Source organism: Protopterus annectens, chromosome 3.part0 (assembly GCF_019279795.1).
Source record: "Protopterus annectens isolate FY-2018-M chromosome 3.part0, PAN1.0, whole genome shotgun sequence".
NCBI lineage: Eukaryota > Metazoa > Chordata > Ceratodontiformes > Protopteridae > Protopterus > Protopterus annectens.
Window position 1 is genome coordinate 67189462 of NC_056731.1, and position 14295 is coordinate 67203756.

Here is a 14295-nt window from a genome sequence, read left to right on the forward strand (position 1 = left end):
CAGCCAAGACATGTATTAGTACAGATGCAATCATACTAGCAGAAAGAGCTGATCCTGACAAAACCGTGGCAGAAGAGCAAAGTATTAAAAACTAGAGACAGTATAGTGTTTGCAGGAAATAATTATTTACTGTATACCAGGCAAAAGAGAAGCAAATTTATCCCAGCAATCAGGGAATGTAGAGAGGCAGGTTTGAGATTCAAACTGCTGTATCCAACAGTCTTCAGAACATTTTCTTCCTGGAAAATCAAAGTCATTTTTTTAATGCAGAACAGGCTAAGAAGGAAACACAAAGGTTTGTACAACAAAAAGTGAGCCATCAAACCGAAAGGGACTATGCCATCCATTCTCCTGATAATACACTTTATAAAGAGACTTTGCAAGTGAAACCTTTTCCACAGTTCCAAAGGAAAGTGTGTGAAAGAAAAAAAGCACAGGAGTTAACTAAAAGAACTAGGACAACCTTGAACTTGAATCAGAGTCTGGGATTGGGAGATGAAGATGAACAGGAAGACCTGCAAATTTAAAAGTAGTGAATAAAGCTGAGATTACAAAGCATCAATCACATTTAAGAAATGCTTTACAAAAAAAAAGTGAAAAAATTTGACTTTTGTTAATTCTGTTAAACTTGTGGGGGACTGAAAAGTCTACATCTCACTTCATATCATTAACATTTGGAAGGACACAAAGAGAAAGAGAAAAATGTAACTGTGAGTAAAACAAGTTTTGATCTTAACAGTATTTGTACAAAACATTTCAAGATATACATTGCATATTATATAGTAAAGTATATTCAGTTACTGTTGTACGTGCTAAACATACTAAAGTAAACAAGTACCTTTTTTCTTTTTGTTTTAACATGAGAAGAAAGATTGGGCATAAGCATTCTTACGTTAACATGATATAATCTTGGGTTGTTGAGGTGGGGGGTGGGGTGTAAAAGTGCACAGATTACATAGAGAGTTGATATGTTTTCTTTTACTTTTCCATAGGTGAATGTCCCGATTAAGTCCTTTCCCTTAACCTAAGAAGTATTTTTGTGTGTGTAAGCAAGTAAATATGAGAACACTAAATGTAATGAAAAGTTTTCCTTTAGCAAACAAATGTTTGATGTGAGCTGAGAAGTCCGTAGCTGAGGACAGCTGTACATTTTGTTCCTGTGTTTCCATGGAGACAAGCTGACTGCAGTAGGAGGCAATAAAAGCCAGAGCACTTTTTAAGCTAAACGTTAATGTTTTCTACAAGCATACAATGCATTTTCACATCTGAGGAGGGTTCCCGCTTTTGTTTTTGGTTCTGTACATCTGAAGAGGGGAATAAAGAGAAGACAAGAACATACCACAATTGAGGTGAGCAGGAGCACAGACTGCAACATACATCTTAGCATGGATAACCTTAATTTTAAGTTTGGTAATGACTGTGGTTGCAGCTGTCAGTTTGAGACAACTGTTCTTGTCTGGATGGTTAAACTTCATTATTTGAAGATGTACATAGTTATCTGTGTTTGTTTTAAGTTAATAGGTTACAGGGTTTTCTGAGGGGTAATTTTTTTGTTTGAGGGTTTTCATTAAAATAAAAAAGTCTCACATAGGTTCAGATGGCAATGGCAAGAAACAACTGTATAAAAAAGCATTGTTGTTAAACAACTGTTTTTTGATAAAAACTCCAGATCATAAAAAAAAAATTAGTACAACTTAGGCAACAGAATGTAGAAAGAGTTGTTGCCAAACTTGGGGAGTACATAACAAGAAAAATAACCAGAGATTCTATAGAGGTACTTCAGATATTCTGGACATTTTTATGAACATCTGTATAAAGCACAGCAACACAGAGATCAAGAAAGAGCAAAAATGGAAATATTTATGGAAAACTTTACTATGCCAAGGTTAAAGGTACATAAGGCTTAACAATTAACAGATATGAGAAGATGAGATAAAATTAGTAATGTACAATCAATTTGCCAGAAAGTCAACAGAAATAGATGGTATTCCTGTGGAAGTCTGGAAGCCAGTAGGGGCACAGGTGATAAAGATCTGGAAGGTTTTGTTTAACAGTATTTTAAAAGGAGGGGAAGCATCAATGCCATAAAGAAAACTGTGGTGGCTGGAATACCTAAAGACAGTAAAGACACAGCAGGTCCATCTTCATATAGGCCCATTTCAATTTTAAACTATGATTACAAAGTGTTTATATCTACAATAGCTAAAAATGCCAAAATTGATAGATAGGGCTCAATGTGGTTTTGTGGAGAGGAGGCAAATATTTGACAGCAGTAATAGAACCAATAAAATCATAAGCACAATTAAACAATCAATATAAATGTAGAGTTTAAAGTACATAGAAAATCATTTTAAAAAATATAAAGTGGAAATATAAAAAACACATATAGAAAAAGCCGTTTAAAATGGGGGGTGACATTAGGAATAGGACAGAAACGTCAGAACTGAAATGGATCATCAGAATGAGGGCTAACAGAGGGAGAGGACTGAATGATAAGCTTTCTATAAAACCTATCCTTGCGACATATTTACAGGTAGTAAAAAAGATGAATTTTAAACAGCTTTTTATATATGTGTTTTTTATATTTCCACTTTATATTTTTTAAATGATTTTTATGTACTTTAAACTCTACATTTACATCAATTGATTGTTTAACTGTGCTTGTGATTTTATTGGTTGAATGTGATAAAAATATTGAACTAATGAGATGTAATTATGTCTGAGGAAGCAGTCTCTGCAACACCGAAAGTGCTCACAATAAACATTTCAAATTATCTTGGAAAAGTGTTTTATGTGGTTATCTTCTACATTGGTTTGGTTCACTACAATAATTAATTAACAAAAAAAGTTTTACCTCTGTCACTGAAGTCATCAACCAAAATGATTTCTTTTAAGACTACAGCAGGAGATGTTTCCAAAACACTATGAATTGTTCGCAATAAAGTGGACCAGGCTTCATTGTAGAATGCAATGACAACAGATGTTGTGGGAAGCTTTCGATAATCATATTTTTTGGCTTTACATCTGAAATGAAACATGGAAAGTGTGAGCACTGCTATACAACTGCTGTCATACACAAAGTTTCTGAGTTTCAAAAAAGGTAAAGAACGACCAAAGGTACCCTTGTCCCACACAAAACCATTACTGAAACCAGGTAGACATGAAGAAGCGAAATGAAAACACTACACAAAAGTAAACTCTAATAACATTAGTAGTTAATATTTAAATTTGATAAGCACATCTCCTACCATTAACTAACCAGAAATACACACTGAATAGCCATTTCAGTATTAAAAATCCATCAATAGCACCTTTTATACTACGTCTGAAACTTTCATTCTACAGTACTACTGTTTTCTTCAATGAACACAAGCAAAAAAAATCCCCTGCTGTCACTGACTTCATCAATATGCACTAAATTAATACTCCACAGCTCAGTCAGCATGGGTTTGGCTGGACAGCTGAATGATCTGCACTGTACCACATTATAGCCTGGTATCCATTAGTGCAAGTAAGACGACAAAGGCAAATTTCATGAGGTGTAATGTCCACAAAAACATCCAACAAACCACTCAATGGCTCCAAAGATTGTAAATAAAAACAGATAAATTTATTCGGTGAGTGCTTTCGTGGTGTAGATACACCACTTCATCAGACCTAAAATTACTAATCTGTATAATCTTCATATACTAATAGTAATTAAGAGCCAGCCAATCACAAATGACAAGAATTGCAAAAACCAATTAAAAGTCTCTTCTTAAAGAAACAGCACATCATTGTTATAAAAATAAACTACATATTTATCTAGAATAATTAAAACTGTACCGTACAGTTTTAAATTATTCTAGATAAATATCTAGTTTATTTTTATAACAATGATGTGTTGTTTCTTTAAGAATAGACTTTTAATTGATTTTTGCAATTCTTGTCATTTGTGATTGGCTGGTTCTTAATTACTATTAGTATATGAATATTGTACAGATTAGTAATTTTAGGTCTGATGAAGTGGTGTATCTACACCACGAAAGCGCTCACCGAATAAATGTATCTGTTTTTATTTACAATCTTTAGAGCCATTGAGTGGTTTGTTGGATGTTTTTGTGGACATTATACTTATTTTTGATATCGGACAACCTCGTTCTACTGACTGCGATTTGTCTGGTGTTTGGAAATTTCAGGAGGTGCCTTACAATATCACAAACTGCAGTAACGTACTGGTATACTGAAACTATTAAGGGGAAAATTATACACATGGCCATGTAGTTTGCAGAAAGCAATGAAAATCCATACAGGCTGATAATGGAAAAAACAAAGATATAGAAGGAAAGTTAGTGTGAGTTATTTTGAAAGAGTTTAGTGTTTTTTAAACTATGCAATTTTACATAAATTTATGGGTAATGGATGAGAAAGGACAGCTGTTTAAACCCACAAATAATTACAAGAAACGTCCCAATTTTTCTTTCTGCAGCACTCTGGCTTACTGTTCTATGATGGAGATCACAGTTTCCTGACAATTTCTGCATTACAAATATTCAGCTTCTGTGAAAATTGACATACTGGTCTCTTTTCTGTGACCCTTTGGAAACGTTTTCACTAACAGTCTGTTACCAATTCAGTCAAGTATACACTGTTCTAATAATTCATGTGAATACAACCAGCTGGTGCAAAGAATATAATAAGCAATGCAGTATATGACAAACTCCCTGGCATCCAAACGTACTGCTTTAAATTAGCGTGTGAGCTCCTGATGCTTTGCACAATACAAATGCTCTTCTAAACAGGTAATTAGTGCTGCTAACACAATTTATAAAACATGAATGGGAAAAGTACACATTTCATAACAAAAGAAAAATAAAACAAGAATAAATATAATTCCTTACATTCACATACAATATCACAGAAGTGTTTACGTGCACATGCATTTATATAAATGTGTGCATATCTACAGATATGTATTTGTACATCTGCATGCATGTGACCAGTCTCTGACACTGCAATCACTAATGTTGTATAATCTGTTGTTGACCCATTCTCCTTCTGGTCTTTGAACTGACACATCTAAAGCTTTCAAAGGGTAGGGCATGAGATTTTGGTTTCTATTGTTATTAGTTTAATAAGAACTCTTTAAAGTAACTCTTATTCATTTCTGTATATAAATAAAACACTTTCTATTCTTAACATAATAAATACTAGCACAAGACAGCCCTGCCCATTTTTGCCATATTTTTTAAATTTAAACGCTGAGCCTTTTTAAATATTCTGTTTAATTTCCCAAAACTTTTAACTTTTATGTTATAGGAACTGTTATCGCATACAATGTTGTTAGTCATTTTAGTGAGTCAAGATGGAATCCTCCAAGAATTGTCTAGACTACTAAACTTTTTTTCTAAAGTTTAAAAGTATAAAATTAATCTTATAAAAATCCAAAATAGTGACATTAGACAACAATTACTATTACAGTAAGTTATTGGATATACTGCACCTAAAAATACCTTCTGAATTTACATATTTTATCTTGGTTTATATAAGAGTTTAGGGTTTTTGAAAATACTCTTCAAAGTCTGAAAGAATATTCAAAAAGACATTAAAAGATATTTAACTCTCATTTTTCTCTTCTCACAAAGGTGGTTGTTTAGAAGATGAATACTTTCTCTATAAACTATTCTTTAGTATTAATTCCTCCTTTTCCAGTTCCAAAATTATTTTTCCAGTCTCTAAATTTTGACCTATCTAGATTTTTATGGTATCCAATTTCCATCACGTTATCACTTCCCAAGCAAAATGGTGGTCTAGAAGCCAATAATTTTGTATGGCACCACTACAGCTAATGATATACTCTGCGACTGATCTTAAAATTTTACATGTTCTTGACGTGCTAGTACATCAGAGATTTCTTTAGATTAGGTGTTGTGCTGTGTTCAGAGGTTGCAAGATTCACAGAATATGACAAAGGTGAGTTTCTTAACATATTTTCTTTTTTGCTGAGATTACGCGACCTCGGAGGCAGTATACAGTAGAATTCAGAGGAGGTGCAGCTCCCCTGCCAAAAGGATTATTTTGTATTGTTTTGCACTGCTTTTTATCATCACAATGTGCATGACTTTTGATGTTATAACTGCAGGGTTTTGCATCTTAAGAAAATGAGACATGATGTTTTATAGCAGATCCAGTGTTTATATATAATTTATTTTCTACAGCTTGAAAACTAGATTAAACTGTTATTTATACATAATGCTAGTTAAATAGAACCAATATTTAAAACCTCTAGATATCTCTTGTGCAATGTTACTTTTAGCCTCTAAAAAAAACCTGAGGAGACCATTTCCACCACACTGTAAAAGTCAGTGAATTCATTCCAACCACTTTTTCCTTTGATCAGGATTACCTGATGTAGACAAACTGTTTTAGTCCATTATGTTAATGTCAAATACTCTTTTAAATAACACAATTATATGATACAATCATTTTAAATTCTTGTATATACTTAACAGTTGATTTTGCTCAACAGACCAATATTTGGGGGACATCATTTTTATTTAAAGAATGGCTTCTAATTTGGTATCTTCCAGTTTTAAATCTTGTACATGTGGCAACCGAAAAAAATACATGTTCTTGGGAGCTAGAACTTCTTATTAAAGTTCTCTTATGTAATGCTTTTTGGAGCTTATTTAATCAAAAAACTTTCTACATATAAATGTTATAGATTTTTTCTTACATTCAATACAATACTAAAGCTAAAGGTAATTTTCTGCATACCTCAGTCTTGAATTGTTATGCTGGAAGTTACAGTCTTCATCTCATAGAGACGTGAGGTCTATTTGTAATTACTTACTACAAAATGTAACTTTAGATAAATGATATGGCACAATAGTTATTTTACCTCTTCAAAACTTGACTTCAGTTTTCCCTTTCCATAATAGCTCATAGGATCATAGGAGATTACTAAGCTATTGACCCGGCGGTCATTTTAAGCCTAGCCATTTCATCCCAATAAAACACCACAGAAATGCTAGTCAATACCCAAGAGTGCATTTAGTGATGACTGCCCATGTCCAGGAGGGTTGTGAGCTCGATCCCTGGTAAGAATTTACGGTGCCCCATCCACTCGTCTAGGTTCCTCTTGAACAGTGTCATAGAGGTGCGCTGTTTCACATGAATTGGAAGCCTGTTCCAAAGACACAGCAGTCGCTGGGAGATAAATCTGTCCCTCCAGTCCTACTTAAGTCAAAGGCCATAACTAGGTCCCTGGAATGGGTAGCCCTAGTCCCGTCTGACTTACGGATATGCAGCAAGTTCATTAGGCTTAGGCCTTGGATTGCTCTATAGGCCAGGCATAAGTCTCCCCTAAGAACTCTATATGATACAGAGTATAGTGACAGGGACTTTAGTCAGTCTGTGTAAGGTACACTCTGGAGCCCCTTAATCTTGTTGGTTAGAAACCTCTGAGGTCTCTCTAATTGCTGAAGGTGCTTAGTATGGTACATGCCAAACAGGGCATTATACTCAATTATGGGCCGGATAAGTGCAGAGTACAGTGAGGTAATAATCTTTTGTTCTTGAGGCGATGCCTTTACTAATCACGTGCACTATGTAGAAAGCTTTTCTTACTGCAGTAGACACATGGTGGTCAAAGTTAAGGTCACAGTCAAGTTGTGATCCTACATCCCTTACCACTTCATGGGTACTTAGGGTATTGTTATTGATTTGATAGTGTGAGGGGACAGTGTTTGTGCCAAAGGGAATGATGATGCATTTCCTTGCATTCAGTTTGACACTATGACTAATGCACCAGTCACTGGTCTGCGGGAGACCCTCCGGGAGTATACTGACATAATTTGGGGATTCAATGATTGTGCCGAGATCTGGTCAGTCACAACCCCATACTTCTCAGATGTTCAGGTCAAAACTATGTACCAAACAGCAGGGGGCCCCAGCACTGACCCCTGTCACACCTCCTTGGTAATAGGTCTGCTGGTTGATGCGGAGTCACCCACTTTGATAGTGTGTGTCTGGTTTGTGAGCCAGTTGGCAACCCATCTTACAACTAAGGGGTTTACATTCAGTCTGCTAAGTTTATCGCTAATGCCTGAATGTGGGATTGTGTCAAAAGCCTTTGCCAGGTCGAGGTATGTTATGTGCACAGATTTGTCCTCGTCAATGGCCTTGGTCACATTTTCAAAGAAATCCACCAGATTTAACAGGTAGGATCTGCCCTTCATGAAGCCAAATTGGGTAGTATCCAGGATTTGGAGATCACTTGTTTCTTTATTTATGAGGTCCATAATGATACATGCCATGGCCTTACAGATGAGGCTGGTCAGGCTTATGGGTCTGTAATTCCCCAGGTCTGTTGCTAGGCCACTTTGTGGATGGGAATAACTGTTGCAGCTCTTCTTTCTCCAGGAACAAAGCCTGTGGTTAGGCTATGATTGAAAAGGGTACTTAGTGGCAATGCTACTTCATGTTTAGCCTGTTTAGAAGACAGCTTGGAATGTTGTCTGGTCCCACAGAGGCTGTGTTTTTTTGCCTTGGACAAGGCTTTGAGGACCTGCTCTTCATATATATATAGGAGGAGCATTGGTGGAAGGTTTTTTGTTGTAAATTAGGAGGGGATAAGGTAATGAAATTTTCACCAAACCTATCCACTTGCAGGCTTGCTATCTCTGTGGGGTCAGTGTGTGTGACACCATTGGCCACTACTTCTGCATATACTTGGGTCCTACCCTCTAGGTTATGTACATATCTGTAAAAGACCTTATAGTTATCCTTGGCTGTACTTGCTAAGTTTCTCTCAAAGGAGCCCCTGGAGGATTTGACAAGTTGCCTTATTTGCCTGATGAGGCTGAGGAGGGTGCTTTTCCATTGTTGGGCCTCACCTTTGTTTTGTTGGACAGCAACTTTTTGCATTTATTGTAAAGTTTGTTGATGCTAGATACCCAATATGGCAGCTTATTTTACTTGGGGCTCTAGCTTTGATTCTTTCTAGTATGGCCGTGTTTATACACTTATACAAGTTGTTTTGTTATTTTTGTGTATCCAAATGACTTGTTATACATCACATTTTTAATAAAAACAAATTAGTGGCTTTACTGTGGAGTTTTTAACCAAAAAAAATCAAGTTAAACTTGGTATTTGTTTAAAAATGAATTTGCATCATTTGCTTTTGAGTGATCTGGAAGAAATGTGTGATACACATGCCCATTTTTACAATATATTTTTTAAATACCCTGCTATCTGCCAACAATCAGCTCTCCTACAATAAAATGGACCAGATGTTCCCCCATGGGGCAAGAGACAATCACCACTAGCTGTCATCCAGACAGCCATCAAATATTCTTTGTTTAGATTCTAATCATGCTCCTGGTGGCTGATGTGAGTACCAATGTCAGAGTCTGGACACAGAATGCATTCCTTGTGAATCTTTCCAATATATATTAATAAGAGTTACCATCATCAGCTTGGTAGAACCTAAGCCACATCTCTGGCCTTGACAATTTTGATGCCTTGCAAGCCTCCACTTGATGGTAATCAGTCCCCATCCTTACCTACAATCACAAGCTTTGGGTTATGACAGAAAGGATGGTACTATGGATTTGACAAGCTGTTCTATGAACCATTGGCAAGCCTGTCATTCTGAAGTACTGGACTCTGCCCCTGATTTTTATTTCAGGCTTCCTGCCATTTCTTCTTAGAACCCTGCTTGCCAGAAACTTGCTGAGATAGTTGGCTTTGCTTGTTTTTTGAAGAAAGACCCAGTGTTTTTTGCAGTTTTAGGAAAGGAGAGCTGAAAATATTACTAACTCCTTGTATCAATTTGCCTCCTTCAAACTGTTTGAGAACCTCTGTAGCAGAAAGAAAAAACAAAACCTCCTTATCTACAAAGGAGAATTAAAAATCTCACACTTGACATACTCAGAAAACTTCTGATTATTTATCCAAGCAAAACATCTCATAATAAGAGCAGAAGCTGCAGCACTGGACAAAATCGGCACAATCATACACACACTTTAAAAAATGTTTAAAAACTTAAGAAATAGTAGTAAGGACGTGATTCAGAAAGGGCCTAGCTTCTGTAGATAAAGTGGTAGAAAAGCTCCTCAGACTGTCAACACAATCCATCTCATACTTAAACATATGAAACTGGCAGATGAAAATTAAAAAAGGCTCGAGTAGAAGAGGAAAAAAGTCTCTTCCCAAACCTGTCATAATCTTTACCATTCTTGTTGGAAGGAGATGGATTAGCATTAACTAAAAATATCTTAGCAGCTGGAGAAGAAATACAAATAGCTGCTGGGTCTGACCTGAGATAAGAAAATAAAAACATGTTAGACTGAGGAGCTTTATAAAGTCTATCTGCCTTCTTGGGGACTGAGGATCAACTATCAGGGTTATTGCAGGCTAAGTTACAGCATCCCTCCCAAAGCTGATGGAGGAATGGGAATAGAATGCGGTATATCCACTTCCAACATGTCATATCTTTCGGAAAAAGGAGCATCCAACTGTTCCCAATGACAAAAAGCTATCCATTCTGGACACTGTCACAGATAAAGAAAACTCATCAACAAGAGAAAACTAGGATTCGTTTTCCACAGAATCAGAATATGTGACATTGGAAGAAAACAAGCGGACTCCCTGTCTCTGTCCTTATCAGAATAATCTGATAAAGGATACTCAGGAACCGTGGAACAAGAATCAACAGTCACATTTGCATTCTGTTTCAAAAGATTCAAAGCCTGCAATAACCCCCTAGGCAACGTAATTAACTCATCTTTATCAACAGCAAGACTGTTACCTGATGTAATATGTCTAAGGCTGTGTTTCACTGGCCCTCTTCAAGAGAAATCTTGATGAGTGGATGGGAAATAGAAAATTCACCCCGGGGATCACTCCAGTGGCTCTATTCGACAGAGGCTCTGGGAACTAATGTCGGGTGGCACGATGACAGGTTAATCCTATTCCTATGGGCTAGGCTTGTAAAGGCTCCAGGGCCATTAGACTAGTACACACCTATGAACCTATATATGGCTAAGGCTACTGCAGTAGTGATTTATGAGTAATATATGCAGGCTCTTTTGCAGGACAGTTGGAATCGCACTCCACACCAAGTGAAGACCTCGGCAATCTAGGAGGACTTTGTAGGTGTGCAACTGCAACTCTGAGATGACAGGAGTCAGGTAAGGTGGCTTGGACACCAAGTGATGATGCTCCAGGCACAACCCACTGGAAGGAGACGCAGGAGAAGATTCGGGGTATGCTGGAGGGATTAAATCTCTCATCTTGCCTAGGAATATATGGAAGTTCTCACAGAATAAGATGGAGACTTGCTAGGGACAGGAAGCCCAGTTGTTCTGCTCAGTTTGATACCACCAAGATACTCATCAGACAATATTTAGAAAAGGATGGATAGACATGCACAAGTTATGCATATATCCAAATGGAGAACTGAAAAAGAAGTTATGTACTCACCAAAACGTTCCATCTGTGTTGTCCATTTTCATTTTTCTTCAACAAGTGGGTTCAGATCAGACTCGGGCACTTTTTACAGCTTGTGGATACTGGAAAAACTTGAGATCCTCCCTTACCATACCTCAGATCTTGTTTGCTGGTCTTTTAGCATCAAAGAAAATTAGAAATCATTATGAAATTGGAAAACAATACCTGGAGCTCAAAGCCAAGTGCTCAATGGCGGGAACATTGGTCTCTCAATATCTTCTCTTTCTTTCAGAAGTGACAAACCCAAATGGTAGGGGGGGTGCAGGGAAGGAAAATGAAAACAACACAGATGGAACATTGGGTAAAGAAGTTATGTACAAACCATAATGTTGTCAATTTTTATTCATTCCTCAACAAGTGGGACAGAGTCCCCAGCTACCTGAATCCCAGGAGGATTCAAAGGAAGGCTATTCCTGAGTACTGTTGAGCCGAAGGCTGCTCTTCCCCATGAGGCCAGATCTAATTTGTAATGAGTAATAAAGGTATGAGAACTATCCCAAGTTGCAGCAGCCCAGCTATCATTCATGGAAGACTAGGATAAAAATAATGAACTTACTATGGACCTGGCTGAATGGACTCAAAGTTTTGACAAAGACAAACCTAATTTGTTGTAGATAAAGGAAAAGAAATCCATTAACCATTTGGCTAGAGTTACTTTGGTAACTGGTTTGTCCAATTTTGATTCAACAAAAGAAGCAAATAATTCATCTGTTTTTCTCAAAATTTAGTTCTATGCAAACGGAAACGTTACTGTCTGTGAATATCCAACAAATGTAACATGCATTCTCCTTTACTCCTGAAATTTGGAAAGCAAACTGGAAGATTAACAGATTGATTGATGTTGGATTCTGACACCAGTTTACGAAGGAAGGATAGCTTGGTTTTTAATGCTACCCTACCTTTATGGAAAATTAAATAAGGAGGCTTAGAAGACAGGGCTTGAAGTTCAGAGACTCTTTAAGCAGAAGGTTATAGCTGCTAAAAAGATAGTTTTCCAGGTTAAACATTTTTGTTCACACTTTGCTGGTGGTTCAAATGGAGATTGAGTTAAAGCTTGTAATAATAAGTTCGAATCCTACGGTGGAGTTGGATCTTTAAAAAGGGTATCCAAGAAGAAAAGATACTCTTATAAAGGCCTTACAAAGTTTTAAAGCAGCTAAGGAGGAATTATTTACTGCTATGTGGAAATTAGAAATGGCAGCTAATTGAACTTCAGTCGAGGAGTTTGCCCATTCATTAAAATTTCCAGCCAAAAACCAAGAACTTTAGGTACTGGTGCTGAAAAAGGATCAATCTCTCTTTGTTGTGCCCAAAAAGCAAATCTTTTCAATTTGCTTCCATACATTTTTCTAGTGGAAGACAAAAGAATGAAACATACAGAGGAGGACAGCCTTGGTTGTCTGGCTATTAATGGAAGTGGAGAAACCATGCGGTCAACTTTAGGCTTGAAATATCTGAGTGAATCATGGCCATCAAATAAGACAATGTCTGGAAATTGATCCAGAATCCATGGTGGTTAGACTAGATGAGGCCAAAGAAAGGGGAACCTAAGGCCAATAAGGTGCAATGAGGATGACTGTGCTCTTCAATCAAGATGCTTTCTATGAAAAATCTGGGGATTAGAGAAGTTCAGGGAGTAAGCATAAAGAAGGCCGGGGAGCCAATCATGGAAGAGAGCATCTCCAAGTGACTCCCTTGGTGGGGGGATCAGGGAAAAAAACTGATGCACTTGTTGCTGAGGGGGGATGCAAAGAGGCTGCAGCAAGGCTGGCTCCATTGGCGGAATATTTTTACCACAACTTTTGTGTTGAGAGACTAACTTAACTTAAGTCTGAGGCATGTGTGGTTACAGACTGAGTAGGGGCTAGAAAGGGAAAAGGGAGACCTGGGTCAAGATGCAATTGATTCACCCACCAGAGTAATCCCTTTTTCAAATCTCAGCACTGGGATCTGAAATGATAGGGGGTGTTGGTGACGAGTCCAAACTGATTGAGTGAACCTTCAAATTTTTCTCATGTGAAGGAATCATGAGAATTATACAGGTCATGAAACCGAGAATCCTGAGATCTTCCCTAGCAGATGTCAGCGTCTTCTTAGAGAATATCAGAAACTCTTCCATGTAAAAATTCCATTTAGCCATGAAAAAGAAAAGCTACCATGACAGATATGTCCAAAAGACAGCCCAAAAACACTATCCCGTGAGATGGAATGAGAGATTTTGTCTATGTTCACCCAAAATCCCAGACTGAGAAAAAGTTTTTTTTTTTGTTTTTTTTTTTTTTTTTTTAACCCAAGCCAAAGATTCTTGACAGTTGGTAAAACAATCTGCAATAATAATAAAGCAGTCACATAAATATGAAAAATGTGAATGCCCTGCAACCTGCAATATGCTATTACAGCAGTCAGGCACAATGTCAAAACTCTTGGAGCTGCTGACAACCCAAAAGGTAAAGCTGAGAATTGAAAATGTAAACCACACACAGAAAAATGTAAAAAGCCTCTGAAATCCTTGAGAAGAGGAATATGATGATAAGTATATTAATCCAGAGCTACTTGAAAAAATGAAAGATGGGATGAGATGTAACAGAGAATGAAGAGTCAATATTTTTAATTTTGGGATTCTGATATGAAGGTTTAGAAAAGAAATGTCCAAGTCAGAGACAAGAAGGACTCATAAATAAAACCATATCCTGACTTATCTGGGGGAACAAGGTCTATAATTCCCTAAAAGAGCATTCTAGGACAGGAGGAAAGAGGGAGGTCGAACTGGATGGATGTACAGGAATACCTTGGAAAGGAGGA

At 37.0% G+C, this 14295-nt stretch overlaps 1 protein-coding gene across 1 annotated transcript in view; it reads right to left on the bottom strand.

Annotated features, from left to right (window-relative positions):
* The window catches only part of LOC122796259 (polypeptide N-acetylgalactosaminyltransferase 4-like), a 768714-nt gene that overhangs the window by 619221 nt on the left and 135198 nt on the right, over positions 1-14295 (bottom strand). The window contains exon 2 of the mRNA XM_044064588.1: positions 2855-3024. Coding sequence (XP_043920523.1) covers positions 2855-3024 — 170 coding nt within the window. The remainder of the gene's footprint in view (positions 1-2854; positions 3025-14295) is intronic.